This window comes from Corapipo altera, unplaced genomic scaffold (assembly GCF_003945725.1).
Source record: "Corapipo altera isolate COAL_440 unplaced genomic scaffold, ASM394572v1 212, whole genome shotgun sequence".
NCBI lineage: Eukaryota > Metazoa > Chordata > Aves > Passeriformes > Pipridae > Corapipo > Corapipo altera.
Genome location: NW_020884944.1, coordinates 2,279,887 through 2,298,550, shown reverse-complemented (window position 1 = coordinate 2,298,550; position 18,664 = coordinate 2,279,887). Strand labels below are relative to the sequence as shown.

The window sequence follows — 18,664 nt, the reverse complement described above, 5'->3', positions numbered from 1 at the left end:
TGGTGGCTTTTGGAAGAGGAGGAAGAGGTGGTGTCGGGGAGGGGGGATCTCTTTCCCCGTTTGGAGATGATTGTGCTATTCCTCTTTGCCTTGCTCTGGATGGTGGAGGGGGCCCTTTGCCAACTCCATTACACGGTGCAGGAAGAGCAGGAGCATGGCACGTTCGTGGGGAATATCGCCGAGGACCTGGGCTTGGACATTACAAAACTTTCGGCTCGGCGCTTCCAGACGGCGCCCAACTCCCGCAGCCCTTACCTGGAGCTCAACCTGGAAACCGGGGTGCTCTACGTGAACGAGAAGATCGACCGGGAGCAGATCTGTAAGCAGAGCCCCTCCTGCCTGCTGCACCTGGAGGTCTTCCTGGAGAACCCCCTCGAGCTGTTCCGGGTGGAGATCGAGGTGCTGGACATCAACGACAACCCGCCCTCCTTCCCGGAGCCCGACCTCACCGTGGAGATCTCGGAGAGCGCCACACCGGGCACCCGCTTCCCCCTGGAGAGCGCCTTCGACCCCGACGTGGGCACCAACTCCCTGCGCACCTACGAGATCACTCCCAACAGCTACTTCTCCCTCGACGTGCAGACGCAAGGGGACGGCAACCGCTTCGCCGAGCTGGTGCTGGACCAGCCGCTGGACCGGGAGCAGCAGGCGGTGCACCGCTACGTGCTGACGGCGGTGGACGGCGGGCAGCCCCAGCAGCGCACCGGCACCGCCCTGCTCACCGTCAGGGTGCTGGACTCCAACGACAACGTCCCCGCCTTCGAGCAGCCCGTCTACACCGTGTCGCTGCCGGAGAACTCCCCGCCGGGCACCCTGGTGCTGCAACTCAACGCCACGGACCCCGACGAGGGCCAGAACGGCGAAGTCATCTACTCCTTCAGCAGCCACATCTCGGCCCGCGCCCGGGAGCTCTTCGGCATCGCGCCGCGCACCGGGAGGCTGGAGGTGAGCGGTGAGCTGGACTACGAGGAGAGCAGCGTGTACCAGGTGTATGTGCAAGCCAAGGACCTGGGGCCCAACGCCGTTCCGGCCCACTGCAAGGTGCTGGTGCGGGTGCTGGACGCCAACGATAACGCGCCCGAGATCAGCTTCTCCACCGTCAAGGAGGCGGTGAGCGAGGCGGCGGCGCCGGGCACCGTGGTGGCCCTTTTCAGCGTCTCGGACCGCGACTCGGAGGAGAACGGGCAGGTGCAGTGCGAGCTGCTGCAGGGCGATGCGCCCTTCCGCCTCAAGAGCTCCTTCAAAAACTACTACACCATCGTCACCGAGGGGCCGCTGGACCGCGAGCAGCCGGGCGGCGACGCCTACACCCTCACGGTGGTGGCCCGGGACCGCGGCGAGCCGCCGCTCAGCACCAGCAAGTCCATCCAGGTGCGGGTGAGCGACGTGAACGACAACGCGCCGCGCTTCAGCCAGCCCGTGTACCAGGTGTACGTGAGCGAGAACAACGTGCCCGGTGCCTACATCTACGCCGTCAGCGCCACCGACCGCGACCAGGGCGCCAACGCCAGGCTCGCCTACTCCATCCTGGAGAGCCAGATCCAGGGCATGTCCGTCTTCACCTACGTCTCCATCAACTCCGAGAACGGCTTCCTCTACGCCCTCCGCTCCTTCGACTATGAGCAGCTCAAGGAGTTCAGCTTCCAAGTGGAGGCCCGGGACGCCGGCGAGGAGCCGCAGCCGCTGGCCGGCAACGCCACGGTCCACATCATCGTGGTGGACCAGAACGACAACGCCCCCGCCATCGTCAGCCCCCTGCCCGGCCGCAATGGCACCCCGGCGCGGGAGGCGCTGCCCCGCGGCGCCGAGCCGGGATACCTGGTGAGCCGAGTGGCGGCGGTGGACGCGGACGACGGGGAGAACGCCCGCCTCACCTACAGCATCGCGCGGGGCAACGAGGCCGGGCTGTTCCGCATGGACTGGCGCTCCGGGGAGCTGCGGACGGCCCGCAGGGTTCCGGCCAAGCGCGACCCGCAGCGCCCCTACGAGCTGGTCATCGAGGTGCGCGACCACGGGCAGCCGCCGCTCTCCTCCACCGCCGCCGTCCAGATTGTGCTGGTGGACGGGGCGGGCGAGCGGCCCGGCGGCGGCGGCCCGGGCGCGGGGACGGGAGCGGGGGGCGGTGGCGGCGGCGGCTCTGGAGAGCATCGCCCCAGCCGCTCCGGGGGGGATACCTCGCTTGACCTCACCCTTATCCTCATCATCGCCCTGGGCTCCGTCTCCTTTATCTTCCTGCTGGCCATGATCGTCCTGGCCGTGCGCTGCCAGAAGGAGAAGAAGCTCAATATCTACACTTGCCTGGCCAGCGACTGCTGCTTGGGCTGCTGCTGCTGCTGCCCTTGCTGCAGCCGGCAGGCGCGGGCCCGCAAGAAGAAGCTCAGCAAGTCGGACATCATGCTGGTTCAGAGCTCCAACGTGCCCAGTAACCCGGCGCAGGTGCCGGTGGAGGAGTCGGGCAGCTTCGGCTCCCATCACCACAACCAGAACTACTGCTACCAGGTCTGCCTCACCCCTGAGTCCGCCAAGACCGACTTGATGTTCCTCAAGCCCTGCAGCCCCTCTCGCAGCACCGACGCCGAGCACAACCCCTGCGGGGCCATCGTCACAGGCTACGCCGACCAGCAGCCCGACATCATCTCCAACGGCAGCATCTTGTCTAGCGAGGTAAGGACGGCACCCCTCGCCACCCCACACACCTCCCGCCTCCCGCTAGGCTTCATCCTCTAGCCATCCCCAGACTTCCTTCTCCAAGCCCCGGGCCGCTTTCCTGAAGCTCCCGCTTCTCCTCCCCTGGCGGGAAAGACGTTTTGCATTCCCCATCCTCTTCCTTTCCGCTTTAATCCATCCATCTGTTTTCACTCCCCTCTTTGCCCTCTCCTATTCGGGAAGCTTTAGCCCTTCGGTCTCAGAGGGGAGTGCGTGGTAGACCCCCCCCCCCCGTCCCGCCGGCTCCCTCCCACCTGGGCTCAGCAGTTGTTGCAGCCAAGCATGTCCCCCCTGCTGCCTTCCCCCCCCGCCCCGCCCCCATCCCGCTGCCTCTAAAGGAATCTGGCCCCGGCCGGGGCACGGAGATCCCCCTGAGCCAGCGTTAGCTGCGAACAGATCGCCTGTGGGTTGAGGGGGGTGGGGATTACGGCTCTTCGCAGAATCTCTGCAGCTGTCAGGACTGGAGTGAGGTGGGGTGTAATCACAGCATGTTCTGAAGAAACGCGTTAAACCCATGTCTTTTTTCCTTCCTGAAATCTTCGCATGTGCAAGTAAGGCTTTGGGGGAAACCCCCTCTGGGACTGTGACAATCTCTACAGTTAGCAGGAGCTTTAATTAATTTGTGAATTAGGGTTTATTAATTGACTTTTCTTTACTCTATCTACACAGCTCTTTATGACACCAAAGCTGAACTTGCAAAGGAAAGCAGCAAGAGTTTCAATAAAATTATATGCTGAGACCTAATGTCCCTTCCTGTCAAACACGTTTCTTATATTGTGTTACCTGGTGTGTAGAGAATTTCTATCAAAGTATATATTCCCCCATGTTACTCTCCCATTAATCATTTTGTACTGGGTTAGCTTATACTTTTTCTCAGTACCTCTCTGCTTATGCACTAGTAAAAACATTACATTCTCTCTTAACTGAAACTTGAATGCTGTCCAGTCTGGAAAAGGTGGTTTGAATGTATGTTCTAAAGAGTTATGTTTTGCAGTAAAATTTCTAATATTGGATTGTAAGATTGACCTTGCCTAGAAATGTCTATAAAATTCTGTCTTCTGCTGTCTTTTTAATGACTTGAGGGTATCTCAATGTATTTTTTTCCTTTGGGTACAATAACAGTACCATCTCTCCCTATTTTTATACACTGAAATTAAAAACAGGCTGAGAACTAGATTACAATAAGGTTTTTTTCTCAGACTAAGTAGTCCACAAGTCTAGAAATAGTTATGTTAATTTTTTGTGGGAGTCCTTGTGATGCTCAACAGTGTACACTGTGAGAAAGCGTCAGAATGTCATCCCAAAAAACCCCGGAAAAATCCCTCGTGCCTTCCCATCTGTATGACTAAGAGCTGGGTTTTTTCCCCTTGCATCCTAGAAACAGATCATGTAGGCCTACTTGCAGCTAAGCATTACCATTCATAGTGAATATGCTGAGCAGCTCCCTTGGTTGGTTACAGAACTATCAAGAGCTAAAAATCTTTCCCAATATTTTCTTTTTTCCTAGACGAAACATCAGCGTGCTGAGCTCAGTTATCTAGTTGACAGACCCCGACGAGTAAACAGGTAGGAACTCCTTAGCCTTGGTTTCCTCACACATGCTTTAGCAAGTCTGAATGGGGTGCAGAAATGTGTTTACTGCAGATGTAACAGAGCAGTAAAGCAGTGGGAAGTCCAGTGTCTGTAGATGTATTAAATAAGACACAGTCAGCTAAATGAGTTTGAATTACAGCTTTTCTGAACTGGATTCAAAACCGACTGAAAAGAGAACAAAATCTCAGTTTGTATTAGTCTAAAACGTGCTTCAAATACTCATGAACATGCTTCTGTAGGGTCTTCCAGAAGATATTGTCTCACTGAGTTGAAATTCAGCTATCCAGCTTAAGTAAATGCTACCAAATTACTTACACCGACTACATGAAACCCAGGTGGAGTAATAAGCCTTGCTGTCCCGTCCAACCAGACCCCCAAGATCTGAAAATTCCTAGTTTGGTTTATGGTGGGCAGAGCACCTCTGCAGAAGCCGTGCAGCAGGCAGGGTGGGGGGATGCAGCACCGTGTTTGGCCATGTGATGGCGGAAGAATGTTTTATGAGTTCCTCTTTCATGTTTATTCTAATGTAAAGATGTTTCTGTGTCTAGTTCTGCATTCCAGGAAGCAGACATAGTAAGCTCTAAGGACAGTGGTCATGGAGACAGTGAGCAAGGAGACAGTGATCATGATGCCACTAATCGAGGTCAATCCTCTGGTAAGTCTGATAAGAGAATGGAAATAGTAGATCTTTAAGTAGAGAGACAAGAAGGAACAGTTACTTATAGGAATATAATACCAGAGAGACATAAATAAGATGAGCATATTCTGTGAGAGGCTGGGTTTAAGTCAGCTTGCTGCTGCGGTTACCTGGACAAGGAGGCAGTTTTGGACCTCTTTTGTTCATGGGGCAGAGTTTATTCTATTCATTTGATTGTGGGTGGGGGTTGGTATGTTATACTGCATCATTCACTGTAGCAAAACTTCCTGCACATTAAAACACAGTTGTTGGTACATTTCATAGTACATTTTTTTCGCTGGCAGATTCGCAGAATTTCAAAGCGTTAAGCAATTTTGTTTAGTAGGCGCTTCAGCTGGCATGGCAGTGGGAAGTGAAGGGGGAGTTCCCAAGGGAAAGAAAGAACCCAGTGATTGAATGACAGCCAGACAGTGAGGGTTTTTTGCTGGGGATCAGTGGAGACACATTGGGTGCTCTGAATATGTAATACCTTAGCATTTTTGGAGGATTGTTTTTTAATTCAAATTGAGGCACCATATAGTGCAAGTGATCTCCATGTTAATAAGGCTAAGGTATTACTAAATACATTTCTTCCCTCCTGACAGTAAAGAAAGGCTTTAAAAGACTTATGATGTGAATCATCTAGAAAATATATACGTTGCAGTGTTATTCCCATGTGCAGGGCTTGCTGTCTTTGCTCTCATACTGTCAGTTTGCTTCTGAAAGGAACATTTGTTCAGAGCCTGTGCATTAGAATTCACACTCACCCTCACACTGCATTTTAGCCACAAATGCTGTGCTTTCTTCCCTACCACAACCTCCACAGGTCTGGTACATCTTAGTTCAATACAGTGATTTCTTTCCCCTTGTTTCCTCTGTGCTCTGTCATGTATAAGGATTTGCTGCAAATGTGTCATACAAAATACTGCCAGTTGTCCTTTTTTTTGTTTTTACTGACCCCCCATCTTATAAGATACCAGGGCAGGGGACCCAGTATTGTCACAGCAGTGCTGCCTCACCAGGCTCTGTTAACATCCCCTGTTTCCTTGCTGCTGTAGTCACTGTGCCCTTAACGATGGGAAACCCAGGCACCAGGGGAAGAGGAGGCTGCCACAGGGCCCCTTTCTATTGCTGCAAGTCATTAATATGCAGACCTAATGAGACTTGAGAAGAGCCAAGAGTCTCCGGAGCTCCCTGCTTCTTGCAGGGCTTCATGCTAAGTGAACAGAGTGTCTATTTTATGTCTGGGAACCTGACAACAAACCAGGTCTTGCCAGAAGTTTACATCTGAACACAGAGCCTCTTTCATTTTTGGCCTATATATGGCGTATGATTTATTGTTGTTTTAAAAAGCCATGTATTTAGCCTCCCCCCACTCTTTCTTTGCACTGTTTCTGATGCAGCAATCAGTGCTATCGAGTTATAAAAAGCTCCCTCTCCTCCTGCCCTCCCTGCATTCCTGGTTTTTTTTCTCTTTTACGCATTTTACTGCAGCAGTCATCTCCATGAACATTTCAATCAGCTTAGTCCCTCAACATAATGAACCATAATAACCAAACAGGAGAGAAAAGAATAAACATCTGCGGAAGGGGCTGGATTTGACTGATGGTGGGAATATAATCATAGAGTTGCACATCAACTGAAAGCTATTTTCTTTTAGATGCATTCAGTGCTGTTATTGTTGTGCTTCTGCTCTTTATTCTTTCTCTCCATTTTAAAAGTAGTCTGTCTCAGAGATGAACACTTGTCAAACTTGGCATTGGTCCTTAGGAGGGTAAATTCTTCTTCATTTCTATTTTATCAAATGGGGGAAAATCTATTCTATACTTTTAAATAATGTTAAATAATTTAAGAATCCGATGTGATTTATGAACTTCTATGTCTCCAATGGTGATGACAAGGGAAATAATGAAAGCTGCAGATTAGGTTTGGTCTACTCACAATCAACAGTTTGAACTGAAACCTCAGAATACACAGAACTTCCAATTTCATATGTTGGTGCTGTGATTTGAGAATAATTTGCATGCACCATTTTTTTAATGCTACTTCCAAATAAATATTAAAATATAAATCTCTTTAGAAACTGCTTTAATCTTCTACATACATATTTTTTACTTCTCCTGTAAGTTTTGGGCTAATTTGTGATGTCTTCTTGCAAAGAATGTGCCCCTTGACCTCAGAGATGACAATATTTTGATATAAAAAGTTTACTCTTGCTATTAACTTTTGGTGATGAATTTTATGGGGAAAAAAAGGGCATAAATCTTGTTTGACCTTAAATGGGTAGAGGAAATACCAGAGCGAATGCCTTCTCAGTTGTTCGGTCGTTCTGATGCTCTGTAATCAATTCTGTCTAAATTGCTGAAGGAAATCACACTGATTGATAACATGGCAGGAGTTTGGGCTGTTTTTTTCAAGATGTTACCAGATATTGTGCAGCATTATATTTATTGTCAAAAACATCTAAAAATATTTAGTACGCAATTCACATTGAGAAACAAAACTCATACCCTACAAGCTTCAGTCAACAGCATGTTCTGCTGGGAGAACATCTTTTTACAGTTCTGTACGTGACTTCTATCAGCCATGAACAGTCCTGTGGCACAAAAGTAGCTATTCTGTAGTTGTCCATTGCTGTCCAAGCTGGCTGTCAAAAGTTGTGGTCAGTTATTAATTGCGAAGGAAAAGATGCAGGATGAAAACCTATCACCCCGTCATAGTTTTATCTTGCACAATTATGTAGTGAAAATGATGAACTAAGCTGTTCTACGTATCATAAAATATTTTATTGTATTTTGAAATAAGATTCTAGTTCACCTTTTCACAAAATATGTTTTCTTAATACTGGTTTAATCATGTCTTTAAGCACACTAGAAAGTATGAAAGGGATTCATATTGTTCTCATTAAAGTATTCCATGAATGCTTCGTAATTATCTTCTTACCTACCTTAACATTGACAAAGTACTAAAGTACTACCATCTACTTTTGGCAGGAAATGGCAAGTAGTGGGAGACTCAAGAGCCTAATTTTTGTGGATTGAGTAGTTATTTCAAAGACTGGGATAAGAATCTGAGCTTTTTGGAAAGTAACTTTCCAAAGGTGAAGAAGTGCAGGAAGTTTGTGGCAAACAAAGGGGGGGAGTGTCTCAAAAGCTCCAAGTGCATGTTCTAATGATTTGTGCTCTTCTTTGAAAACTGCTGAGACAAAACCTGCTACTTGTTATAGAAGAAACACAACTAACACAACGCTACTACCTATTATTAACACACTGTATTTCAGTCGTGTTCTGTAGGAGTAATTTCTAAGCATGAGGTTAGTTTATTTCCAATGGTTGATTGAATTCTTGGCCTCCCTCGTGAAATTGCTGGCTTGGGTGCCAATTAATACTCTGCATGTGTGTACGCTTAAATTGTATGATTAGACACCTGTCCTGTAAGATCTGGACTCGTGCCATCATGTTATTTCATATGGTTACTCACTAGCTACTCAGCTTTCTCAAGCAGAGCTCTTCACAATATTATCCTTTTTTTCACTGAATTGGCACGATGTCTCAGATGCACTTCAGGAAGGAATGTCCAAGATGTGAAGCCAAGTAGATGTACTGAACGTGTATGTACTATAAAATGCATCAGCTTTTTTTGATCATCTCCTCTGTGCAGTGGTTTTCCTAAAATCAGGAAATTGGTAGGGATCTGATACAAAGACGCAAGGTGAAACATTGCCTCACACCTTTTCAGTACAGATTAGGTAAACACCAAGAGGGTTTGTATACATTATTGCAGAAGAGCTATGACATTTCAGGGTCCATAAAGAGAAGAATCTGAGAAGTGAGAGGAAGAACTTTACTGATAAAGGCAAAGAGAAAACCAATATTCCTTCTAAGTCTATGCAGAGTGACAGCTAAATCCTGATTTGAAGATCATTTGGGCAAAGAGTCTATCTCGGATAAAGTGAGAGTGAACATGAAAATGGCTTAGAAAAATGCTTTGACTCAAGCTGAGGGCTGTTTCTATTTCTTCTTTTTCTCTTCTTCCTTGGTCTGCATGCTTAATAATGTTCACATCTCAGTGGTCCAGATAGGGCTTTGAAGCTGAGATTTGGAAGAGCTGAATATTGAAGATATTTGAGTCTTTATTCATGTTCTCATGCAGATTAAGTCAGTTTTATTCAAGGCGGTGCACCAATTATTTAGCAAGAAGGAATGATAATAACTGTTTCATGAAGTCCAGTTCTTCAGTAGATAAAGTCTTCCTCTAAGGAGGTTAATATCATTATCCGTATTTACCAACACAAAACATGAATCATAGGGAAACGAGCAACTTTCTCAGTGATAATCTAACCAGTTGTCCTGGTAATGGAGCTCTGGAAAGGAGGCCTGGTTCCCTGCATCACACCTATCTTGCATATAACTAGCACAGAAGAAATGGGAAATGCCATTTAATTCCAAGTAAAAGGCAAAGTTCCGAAAAAATTACATACGTTGGGGGAAAAAAAATCCCTTTCAATAATGGTATTGAAAAATACTTTGTTAACATTCAATTTGTATTTTTCTGTTTTATTACATCATTTACTCAGTAATACATAAGAACATGTTCACTTGTTGCTCTAAAGGCTTGGTGTAGGGTTCTTCTCCTTTAATTAAACTAAGAAAGGAAACATTATTTGTAATTGTGTTTAGGCCTAATTTTTGCTTTGACCAAAATGGTCTTTCAAACCAATTAAAACTCATGCACATAGAAATTTTGGTTTCCTCCTTTTGAAATATGAAAAGGAAGCAATTTGGGAATTTGCTTCCAAAATGCAGTGCTACCAAGTATGTGATTCAAAGCACCTGAGTTCAGGTAATTCAGATGCAGACATCAAACAATACATAACTCCTTCCCTAGTTTTTGGCAGCTTTTGAGTGAGGGCCTTGGGTTTGTTTTCCTTCAGAATCTGCAAAGTTAAGGTTGTGTGAAAGCCCATATTGGCCATTGGCCCATCTGGTAATAAGACTTGAACAAATAGGAATGGACTAGTGGCCTTTGCCATCAGTTTCTATATGTATGCTGTATTTGGAATAGTGCAATGCTTATCATTTTCAGAACTTCAGTGCTCCGTTCTATATGTTTGTATCCACAAAGGGCATTTGAAATTCATATTTCAGAATCACCTTTAAAATCTCAGTTTATCTGCAAGGTCCAACTTAGGATCACTAAGTGAAAAATAGAAAGCATTTTTCTTTATTGTGGATTTTCAATTATGATGGATAGTTTAGTTCAGAAGGATCACATATATTTAACTACCTTTATGAGGGAGTTGAGATGAAAGTGTTATATTGCTGAACATTTCTTTTTGTTATAAATCAAGAACATGATTCTTGGTGTATGAAGGAGTTCTGTGCTGAGTGTCTTACTTCATTTACCATGATATGTCCTTCCTTCTTGGAAAATAGCAAACTGCCTTTACCTGCCCCCAGTCCTGTGTTAAATGTTTTTCAATTAGAACCAGAGAATTCTATACTATGACCCACAGGAAAAGGGTAGAGGAGGAATAGGCAGCATTCATACCACAGGCAGTGTAAATAGACATGGGTGCCCAGGGATTTTGAAACTAGGCTTCTAATTTGAATTTCTTTTCTGTCAAAATACTAAACCCAAGGGCTTGGTTCTCTACCCGTTCAACTACACTCTTAGGGAATGTTGTGACTGATTGAAGCTGGAGCAATTCCTAACCCTTACCTTTCTGTACATTTTGTTCCCATCCTAAACAAGCATTTACATTCTAGCTGTGTGTTCCAGGAGTGTATATTAAAATTCAGATGTATATAATCTCTTTTCCTTTTTACAAGTTCTCATCTTCAAGGGGGAGAAAGTTTGCTGTACAGGCTTACATTTTATATCTCCTACATTCATTACTCTGTTTATTTAAAATCCTGATTTATGGTGGCTATAACATCTCTTTTGTAATAAGCTGTTATATAATACTGTTCAGTACACTGCAGTAGACAAGCAGTATTCAAAAGGGAACAAAAAAAATAATATTTGGGTAGAGACATTTTGCAGTATAGCAGTTGATGTGAGAAGAAAATAGTAAAATGGAGGGTAATTTTCCAGGGGAAATAAAGATCCATAAAGGGAAGAAAAGAGTCTATATTTGAATATATATATTTAAAACAATATTATTTTAATCTCTCCCTCCCCATTGAATAAAGTATATAATTTAATATTTATCCTTAAGTTTTTCTTTCTCCTGCTGTCTTTCAGAATAGATTGAATGAATATGGTCACTGATACACTGTTAGCAAAATGTAACTAATCATTTCCTATTAAATGTAGGGCTATTTGTTGTTTACATGTAACTTTGCTAGGAAGTCTGTAAATTGAAATAACCATTTTGTGTTTATTGTCCCTTAAATCTTTGGAATGGCAAAAAGTTAGATTCATAAAATGTGTCTTTTCTTGCATAAGAAATATTTTTCTTCAGACATTTCAATATACAAGATACACACACACGGTTTTATAGACATTGTTAGATACTAATTTCTTTCTGGGAAGCTGCATCTAAATATTTCTTTTCAGTCTTTGATAGCTAATACCACTACAGAATTTATATTTAGACTATTTTTCTCCTTGCCTGATGATCTTCATCTGATTCCTTAATCATATCTGCAGTTCACATTTGCATTCTTCAACAGTTCACTGATCAGTAATTTGTTTTCAGACTTCTGCATGCCAATTATCAATGCAAGGTTCTAATCTAAACTGGACTTGGCATTGTATGTTGCTTAATTTCAAATTAAAAAGTCATTATAAAATGAGATTAATCTGAGATAAAAAGGGTTTTTTTCATTTCCTCATGGTTTTTTTCTGTTTAAATGATTGCATCTAGTACTCAAGCACTTGTTGGTTGCTCATAATGATTCTTCCTTGCTGAAAAGATTGTTTTTTGTAGTGTGAGGTATTACATAAATATTACTAATTTAAGTCAAATTATAGCTCAAAACAGTGGTAGAATTCTTAATACTAATCCTCACATTGGAGATCAAGCTAATCCAGTTCTTTACAATGTTGGCTGGTGAATGAGCTACATTACATGAATCTTATTACAACTGTTCAAAGTTTTTTCCTATTTCTGTTACAAGTAGTGTCATTTTTTGTAATTCTAATGCAATGCTTGTAAATGCAATGTTTATAACAGATTTAGTTCAGTTTTGACATGCATCTAAGACACTCAGTTCCCTTATAAATACAAGAAAAGGATGTTTCTTTACTGTTCTGCTTTCCTGTAAGATATTGAACATTGTGTTGGTGTAACCCAAACATCAACTAAGCACCCCAGAGCTTCTTGCTCAGTCCCCTCACCCCAGTGGGGTGGGAAGAAGAATCGGAAAAAAATAAACCTTGCAGGCTGAGATAAGAATAGTATAATAATTTAAATAAAGTGAATGTAATAATAACAGTAACAAAAAAGAGAGAGAGAGAGGAATGAAACCGAAGACAGAGAAGTGATATGATGCACACTACAGTCGCTCACCGCCTGCTGACTGATGCTCAGCCCTGAGCAGCGATCGGCGCCTCACTGACAGCTCCCCGGTTTATGTACTGAGTGTGATGCTCTGTGGTATGGAACAGCTCTTTGACCAGCTTGGGTCAGTTGTCCTGGCATCCTCCCTCACAGCTTCTTGTGTGTTTCCTCACTGGCAGAGCATGTGCAGTGTCTCTGAGTTAGGCTAAACTCTGCTGAGCAACAACTGAAACATCAATGTGTTATCAGCATTATTCTCATATTAAACCCAAAACACAAGACTGTAACAGCTACTTGGAAGAAAATGAACTCTATCCCAGACAAAAGCAGGACAAACCAACTTGAGATTTATTTATTTTACTCTATGCCTATGATTTCATACACCAGTTCTCTCAAAACAAGTATAATCTAACAACTTAATAACTCTTAGCCAGAAATTTTTCCTTTGGAAGGCCAGTCTGAAAGGAGACAGCAGCAGCATAGCTTGTCATTTGAAATCTTAGTAGCATTAAAGGATTTGTGAGCAAACGGTTCCGTGTTGGCACAGACAAGTGTTTGTTTATAGAGGAGAAGTACTAACAATCTTTTCGATAGTTTCCACAGCCACCTCACATAGGACTGCAGATACCTTTGTACTGCTAATTGCGGTATTTTGTTATAGGATCCTGTCCCATTTCTTGGATGACTTGGTGATAGTAAGGACTGCTGCAGTAGCAATGAAAACTATCTCTGAAAGAGTGCTGTTACAATTGATTAAAGAAGCTATGCTGATCACTTGAAAGCTGGATTCTTGCTTTGTAACATCTGGTTTTAATATCAGTGGGCTCTATCTGTATGCCAGTATAGCACAGATAGTTCCTTTATAGGACTCATTAATGGTTCATTTTCATAAATGAAATCTGAGATTCCTCAATCTGGACCCTTAATTTCTTTGGTCAGAGATAGATTTGCAGAGATATTGTTAGAGAAACAATTCCTTCATGTTCTCAAACAAGTATTTTCAACCGGTGAACCACAGACATCCACCTACAAGTGGAATCGAACCTTGTATGAATGGGTTCTAAACAGCGAGATCTGCAAGGGATTTTGTAAGATAGAACCACCAATGCTGTTCTTATTGTGGTATTTTTTTTTGTATGTGACATTCTGGCATTTAGTTACACTTGTTAAAGGATGCCTTTGACTTCTGAAGACCAGACAATCAGATTTTTTTGTAGTTGACATTGAGGAGATGAAACTAGTGGATGAAGTTCTTACACCTTTTCCCTTTCCACTTCTCTTTCCTTGGCGTAATCTGTCAGCAGCTGTTCGTGATGCTGAAGCTTATATCTGTAGTTTCTTTTTCTTTCATGCTTACAGGCATGGATCTCTTCTCCAATTGCACGGAGGAATGTAAAGCACTGGGCCACTCAGATCGGTGCTGGATGCCTTCCTTTGTCCCATCTGATGGACGCCAAGCTGCAGATTACCGCAGCAATCTGCACGTACCTGGCATGGACTCCGTTCCAGACACTGAAGTGTTTGAAACACCAGAAGCCCAGCCGGGGGCAGAAAGGTCCTTCTCCACCTTTGGCAAAGAGAAGGCCCTTCACAACAGTCTGGAGAGGAAGGAGTTGGATGGACTGCTGTCTAATACACGAGCGCCTTACAAACCACCATATTTGAGTAAGTACCATTCAAAAAGCTGTATGAAAGTGTTCCCTTTGCGGGAATAAAGACTAGCTCTTTTTGCTATTCATGGTAGGAATAATGCAGGCACATTTTTAGGAGCAGCGGGGAAAAATGGCTTCTCTTGGATTCAGGCACCACTGAAGAAGGCATTGTTCAATGCTTTTTAAAAAAAGATAAAACTTTGATTGTTTTTAGTATGACACGACTTTCAACAGCAAAAGTACGAGCTGATATTAGTGGGGGAGTTGCTCAAATTTGTTTTCTAATGCCGGATTATTTTCAAAGGATAGATGGTTTAAAAATTGGCATTACCAGGCTAACGTTTTCATAAGACTAGAATTAAATTGAGATAACTTTCCTGGGAGCTTTTTTTTATGATTGAGAAGTATCTGGTGAATAAACAGTATGTGTATTATTTTGAAGTAGCTATTTACATAGTTTAAGGGCTTAGAAAGAAGAAGATACAAACTTTTGCCCTAAGTCTGATCATCTTTCTGCCTACATAGTATTGACTCTTGTCAGTGCTCCTCTGTGCCTTCTGTCTCCTTCCAAAATCTTGCCTCTTTCTTTAGTCGCCTTTCAACTATGTTAGGTGATATGAAAGAGCGTGATAGATCTCAAAAAGACCTTCATAATTCCTTTTGGAGTCTGAGCCAGTTGTAGAGCCCTTGAGTAACACTTTGATCTAATATGTCTTTTCATTCTGTTTAACTGCCTTCTCTATTTTATTAGAGACCGTAATCTCCTTTACTTCAAGAGTTTATGATGTTTATCTCATCCAAATAAGCCAAAGACATTAACATTGCATTACCAACCCTTTTTAAAGCAACAAAGGTCTTTTAGGACAGCAGATTTGGAATAAAAAAAAAGAATCTCTCTGAATGCTAATAATTTATTTATTTTTGTAAAGCATTCAACTGTTCAGAGGGGTGCTACGCTGGCAGTCCTGACGCGTGAAGATCTTTGCTACAGATCATTCTCAGCATAGACAGCTCAGTTCTCCCTTCTTAATTAGCTGTCCTGGTATTTCAGTTCTTCAAGAGAGGTCTTTTTTACATCTTCAGTCTTTAGATTTGCTTTACTGAAAACTTCTAAATTCAACTACCAGTTCTGATATGTGAAAGCCGTTCCTGCAAAACCTGTCCTGAGAAGATCAGCTTATTTTGTGTAGGTAAAATATCAAGTGTCAGTCATCTGGTCATATTTTAAAGTCCAGTGTGAGATTTCGGTATGACCTAAAAACTCATGAGTCTGTCTTTCCCAAACTGGTCTTCCATCATTTACTTCTACAAAACATTCTTTGGCACTAAGCCGTAATTTAGCAGTACTGATTTCATCACTGTTACCTCAGTTAAAAATTTAACTTTAATTTAACAAGTTGGTACATCCTTAAATGGTCTTATAACAACCAAGTTCTAGTGCAGTATGGACATTGACATGAGTGTTGTTATCTGGTGATGCCACAATAGTAGTTCTGTTCTGGTTTGTTGTAGGCTTCAGAGTTTTATTTCAAATAACAATGACATATTTCTTTTGTTGATAGTTTGGGGATTTTAAATTCTGTTACACTAACATGAGTAGTTTTGTTGAAAAATGTCTTTACATATAGACATCAGTCTATATTTTACACTTTTCTGGTACAAGGGCTTAAAAAAATGGAAGTAAAATGTCAGGAGTAACTATATATAAACTACTGTTATTACATAATCCACACTTGAGAATCCAGATTGAGTTTTGCTTTTTTCCCCTGATCTTCGAAGTTAAAACTTTTACAAAACAAGAGTAATGCTTTTCTGGGTTATTTTCCCTTATTTAGTATTTTCTTTAATTTAGATTATATTTGTATAGCAAAGAAAAGGAGCAACAAAAAGTGACTGCAGTACTTGTAGCAACAAATAAATAATTTATAATTAATAATTTATTCAATGAATAAAGCAAGAGAAATGCATAAGAGGAAGTTGATCCAGGAAGGAACTTTAGTTGAGCCACTGGGTAATTGCAATTAAAAACTGCAATTAAAAATAAAAATAATTTCAGCTTCTTAACTCAGAAGACCGTATCAAAGTAATTTTGTCAGTAGAATGATTTTTTAAAAGATATGATTAAAATGTATGAAACTGAACCCTCATATTCAGCAAAAATACTGTATAAAAAGTTATAACGTATGAAAATGGCAACATGAAAAATGAGTAGCAAAGAAGAAAAATATATTGCAGAATGCAAAAAAACTATTTGAACTAAAAAGGTCTCAAAAAAGAAAGATTCTAAAACAAAATCATCAGAAAAGAGCATAAATTCTAGCAAGCAAATTTTAGGGTAGTAATTAGTGAACATAAGAGGGACTTGGAGCAAATAGCCAAAGGCATGCAAAGAAATATAGACAGCTTCTAAGATGTCAGGTGTAGGAAGCAAGGAGAGAATTGGTGGGTCTCTTGAGCTGCAGTTAGTGAGGACAAGGATGTGGCAGAGATTTTAAACCGTTTCTTCTCATTTATATTTACCGAGGAGGGACAGAGAAAGACAGACAGGTGTATTTAGGAAGGCACCCATCCCAGGTAACTGTTTCAAATAAATGTACCAGACTGAGTAATGAAGAGGATGTTGTTAAAAAATTGGCTAAAACAAATAGGAAGAAGTCAGTGGATTATGTGTTTATTTAATTTTGAGTTTCTAACAAAAGCTAGTAACCAAAGAATGTCAGAAGTTGCGTTTATCTTGTAAATTAGAGACCAGTGAGAAGCCTCAGCATAGTACATAAATTTGTAACTTAGGGGTTTTAGGAACAAAGTAGCTGACATCTGTCCAGGGAAGTCATACAAGAAAGATTGTCAGTCTGTTAGAATTTTGATAAGAGTGAGAATTAATCAATAAAGTGTATTTGAACTGTCAAAAAAAGCACCTTTTCACAGCTTCTGTGTAGTAGAAGCTCCTAAAGTAATCATGTTGTCACAGGGCAAAGCATTTCCAGACTCTCTGTGCCTAGGAGGAAAAAATCATAAGAATAAATGGAACATTTCAGCAGAAGCCGAGTTCCCCAAGTGTTTATGCAGAGATCTATGGAGTTTAAAAAAATTAATTATCTAGAAAGAGCAATGAGAAAAAGGGAGTGGTGTTTCCAGATGACATGAAGTGGTTTAGGTCCATTGAGTCTCTAATAGACTACATATATCCATGTTGTGCAGTGAGGTGTGGTCCAGAAAACCCTGTCTGCTTCCCAGCTAGCTTACTTTGGAATGGGAAGCTGCAGAGCCATATCAGCACAGTGAAATAGCTGAGCCAACTCACTCACTGGAGCTGTGCTGTTAGTGAATAGCTGCAAACATTAACTGGTAGATCTACGTGGAGCTTTCATGGTGCCGTAGCAGTGTGTCTGCTTGGTGATGCCTGCACTGTGTTCAAATGAGTATATTCAGTACAGAAACTTAGATAAATAAATGTGATTTATATAATCATGAGAAATTTGAACTCATCTTGAGGAAAAAGACCATGGAATAATTCCCTGAGAAGTGTCCCCCAATGTACAAAGCCAGCAGGAAGGAAATAAGATGCCAGGTTGTAAAAAGCAGTTGAATTGAAAATACACTAAAAAAAGTATTACAAAACTCTTACACAGAACATGTCACTATGTTGCTCTAGACAGTCTGTTCATTCCATAGAAACACATGGCATAACAGCAACAATACTGAAGATATTTCTGTGCAAAGTCATATTAAAAGCTTAGTACTAATAGATTTAGACAAGCTGTGATAGGGACATGAGGTAAAGGAAGCTGCATGAAAACAGAGAAGGTGAGCTGGGTGCTTTCATGTGCTGTTCTCAATAACGAGAGAGCAGCAAGGCAGCAAAACAGCTGAAGGACAAGTAGGTCATGATCTGATCAGATCATACACATTTGATACAGTGATACCCTTTTGACACAAATAATACAGCAACCTGTCAAACTTTGTGGCATGACTGAAACTAAAGGCTTAATGGTGAGCATTTGGGTATTTGGTTCTTTGTTGCTGGAGGTTTTGGTCATTGCTTGGTTAAGTGAAAACAGCAGGAGCTATATTACAAATTATAATGTAGAAAAATATATAAACCCTCATACCTGAAAGGGTTTCTTTATGTTCCATTATCAAATTTTCACCATGCTGGTCTAAGCCATTGGATTCACTCATGAATATACAAATTCTTCATTATTGTACTGAGCAGAGTACACTGAAAGTAGATCTCCTTGTACTCAAATAGTATATTTTGAAGAATAAACATATTTATATATATATATAAATATGTTTATATATAAATATAGAAACATATTTATATATGTTTAATTATAATGAGCACAAGTTATAAAATTGTGATGGGATCAGTAAACTGTAGGGTTTTTGAAAACAGTTTTCTCATAGAGTGACTCCAGGATTCTTCTAACTTGCATATTCTTCTTACTGTGTAACTAGCACTTACTACTTCTTATTCATCCATGTGGTTTGAGCACTGCCTTTCTGCAGACAGTAAAGAAATTTTCA

At 42.1% G+C, this 18,664-nt stretch overlaps 1 protein-coding gene across 3 annotated transcripts in view; it reads left to right on the top strand.

Annotated features, from left to right (window-relative positions):
- Nucleotides 1–6: 6 nt before the first annotated feature.
- PCDH10 (protocadherin 10) overlaps nucleotides 7–18,664 on the top strand; it is a 36,372-nt gene continuing 17,714 nt past the window's right edge. For all 3 annotated transcript variants that reach the window (XM_027662239.1, XM_027662238.1, XM_027662237.1), the window contains exons 1-4: nucleotides 7–2,664; nucleotides 4,214–4,272; nucleotides 4,848–4,954; nucleotides 13,842–14,147. In XM_027662239.1, coding sequence (XP_027518040.1) covers nucleotides 67–2,664; nucleotides 4,214–4,272; nucleotides 4,848–4,954; nucleotides 13,842–14,147 — 3,070 coding nt within the window. In that variant the 5' untranslated portion in view covers nucleotides 7–66. The remainder of the gene's footprint in view (nucleotides 2,665–4,213; nucleotides 4,273–4,847; nucleotides 4,955–13,841; nucleotides 14,148–18,664) is intronic.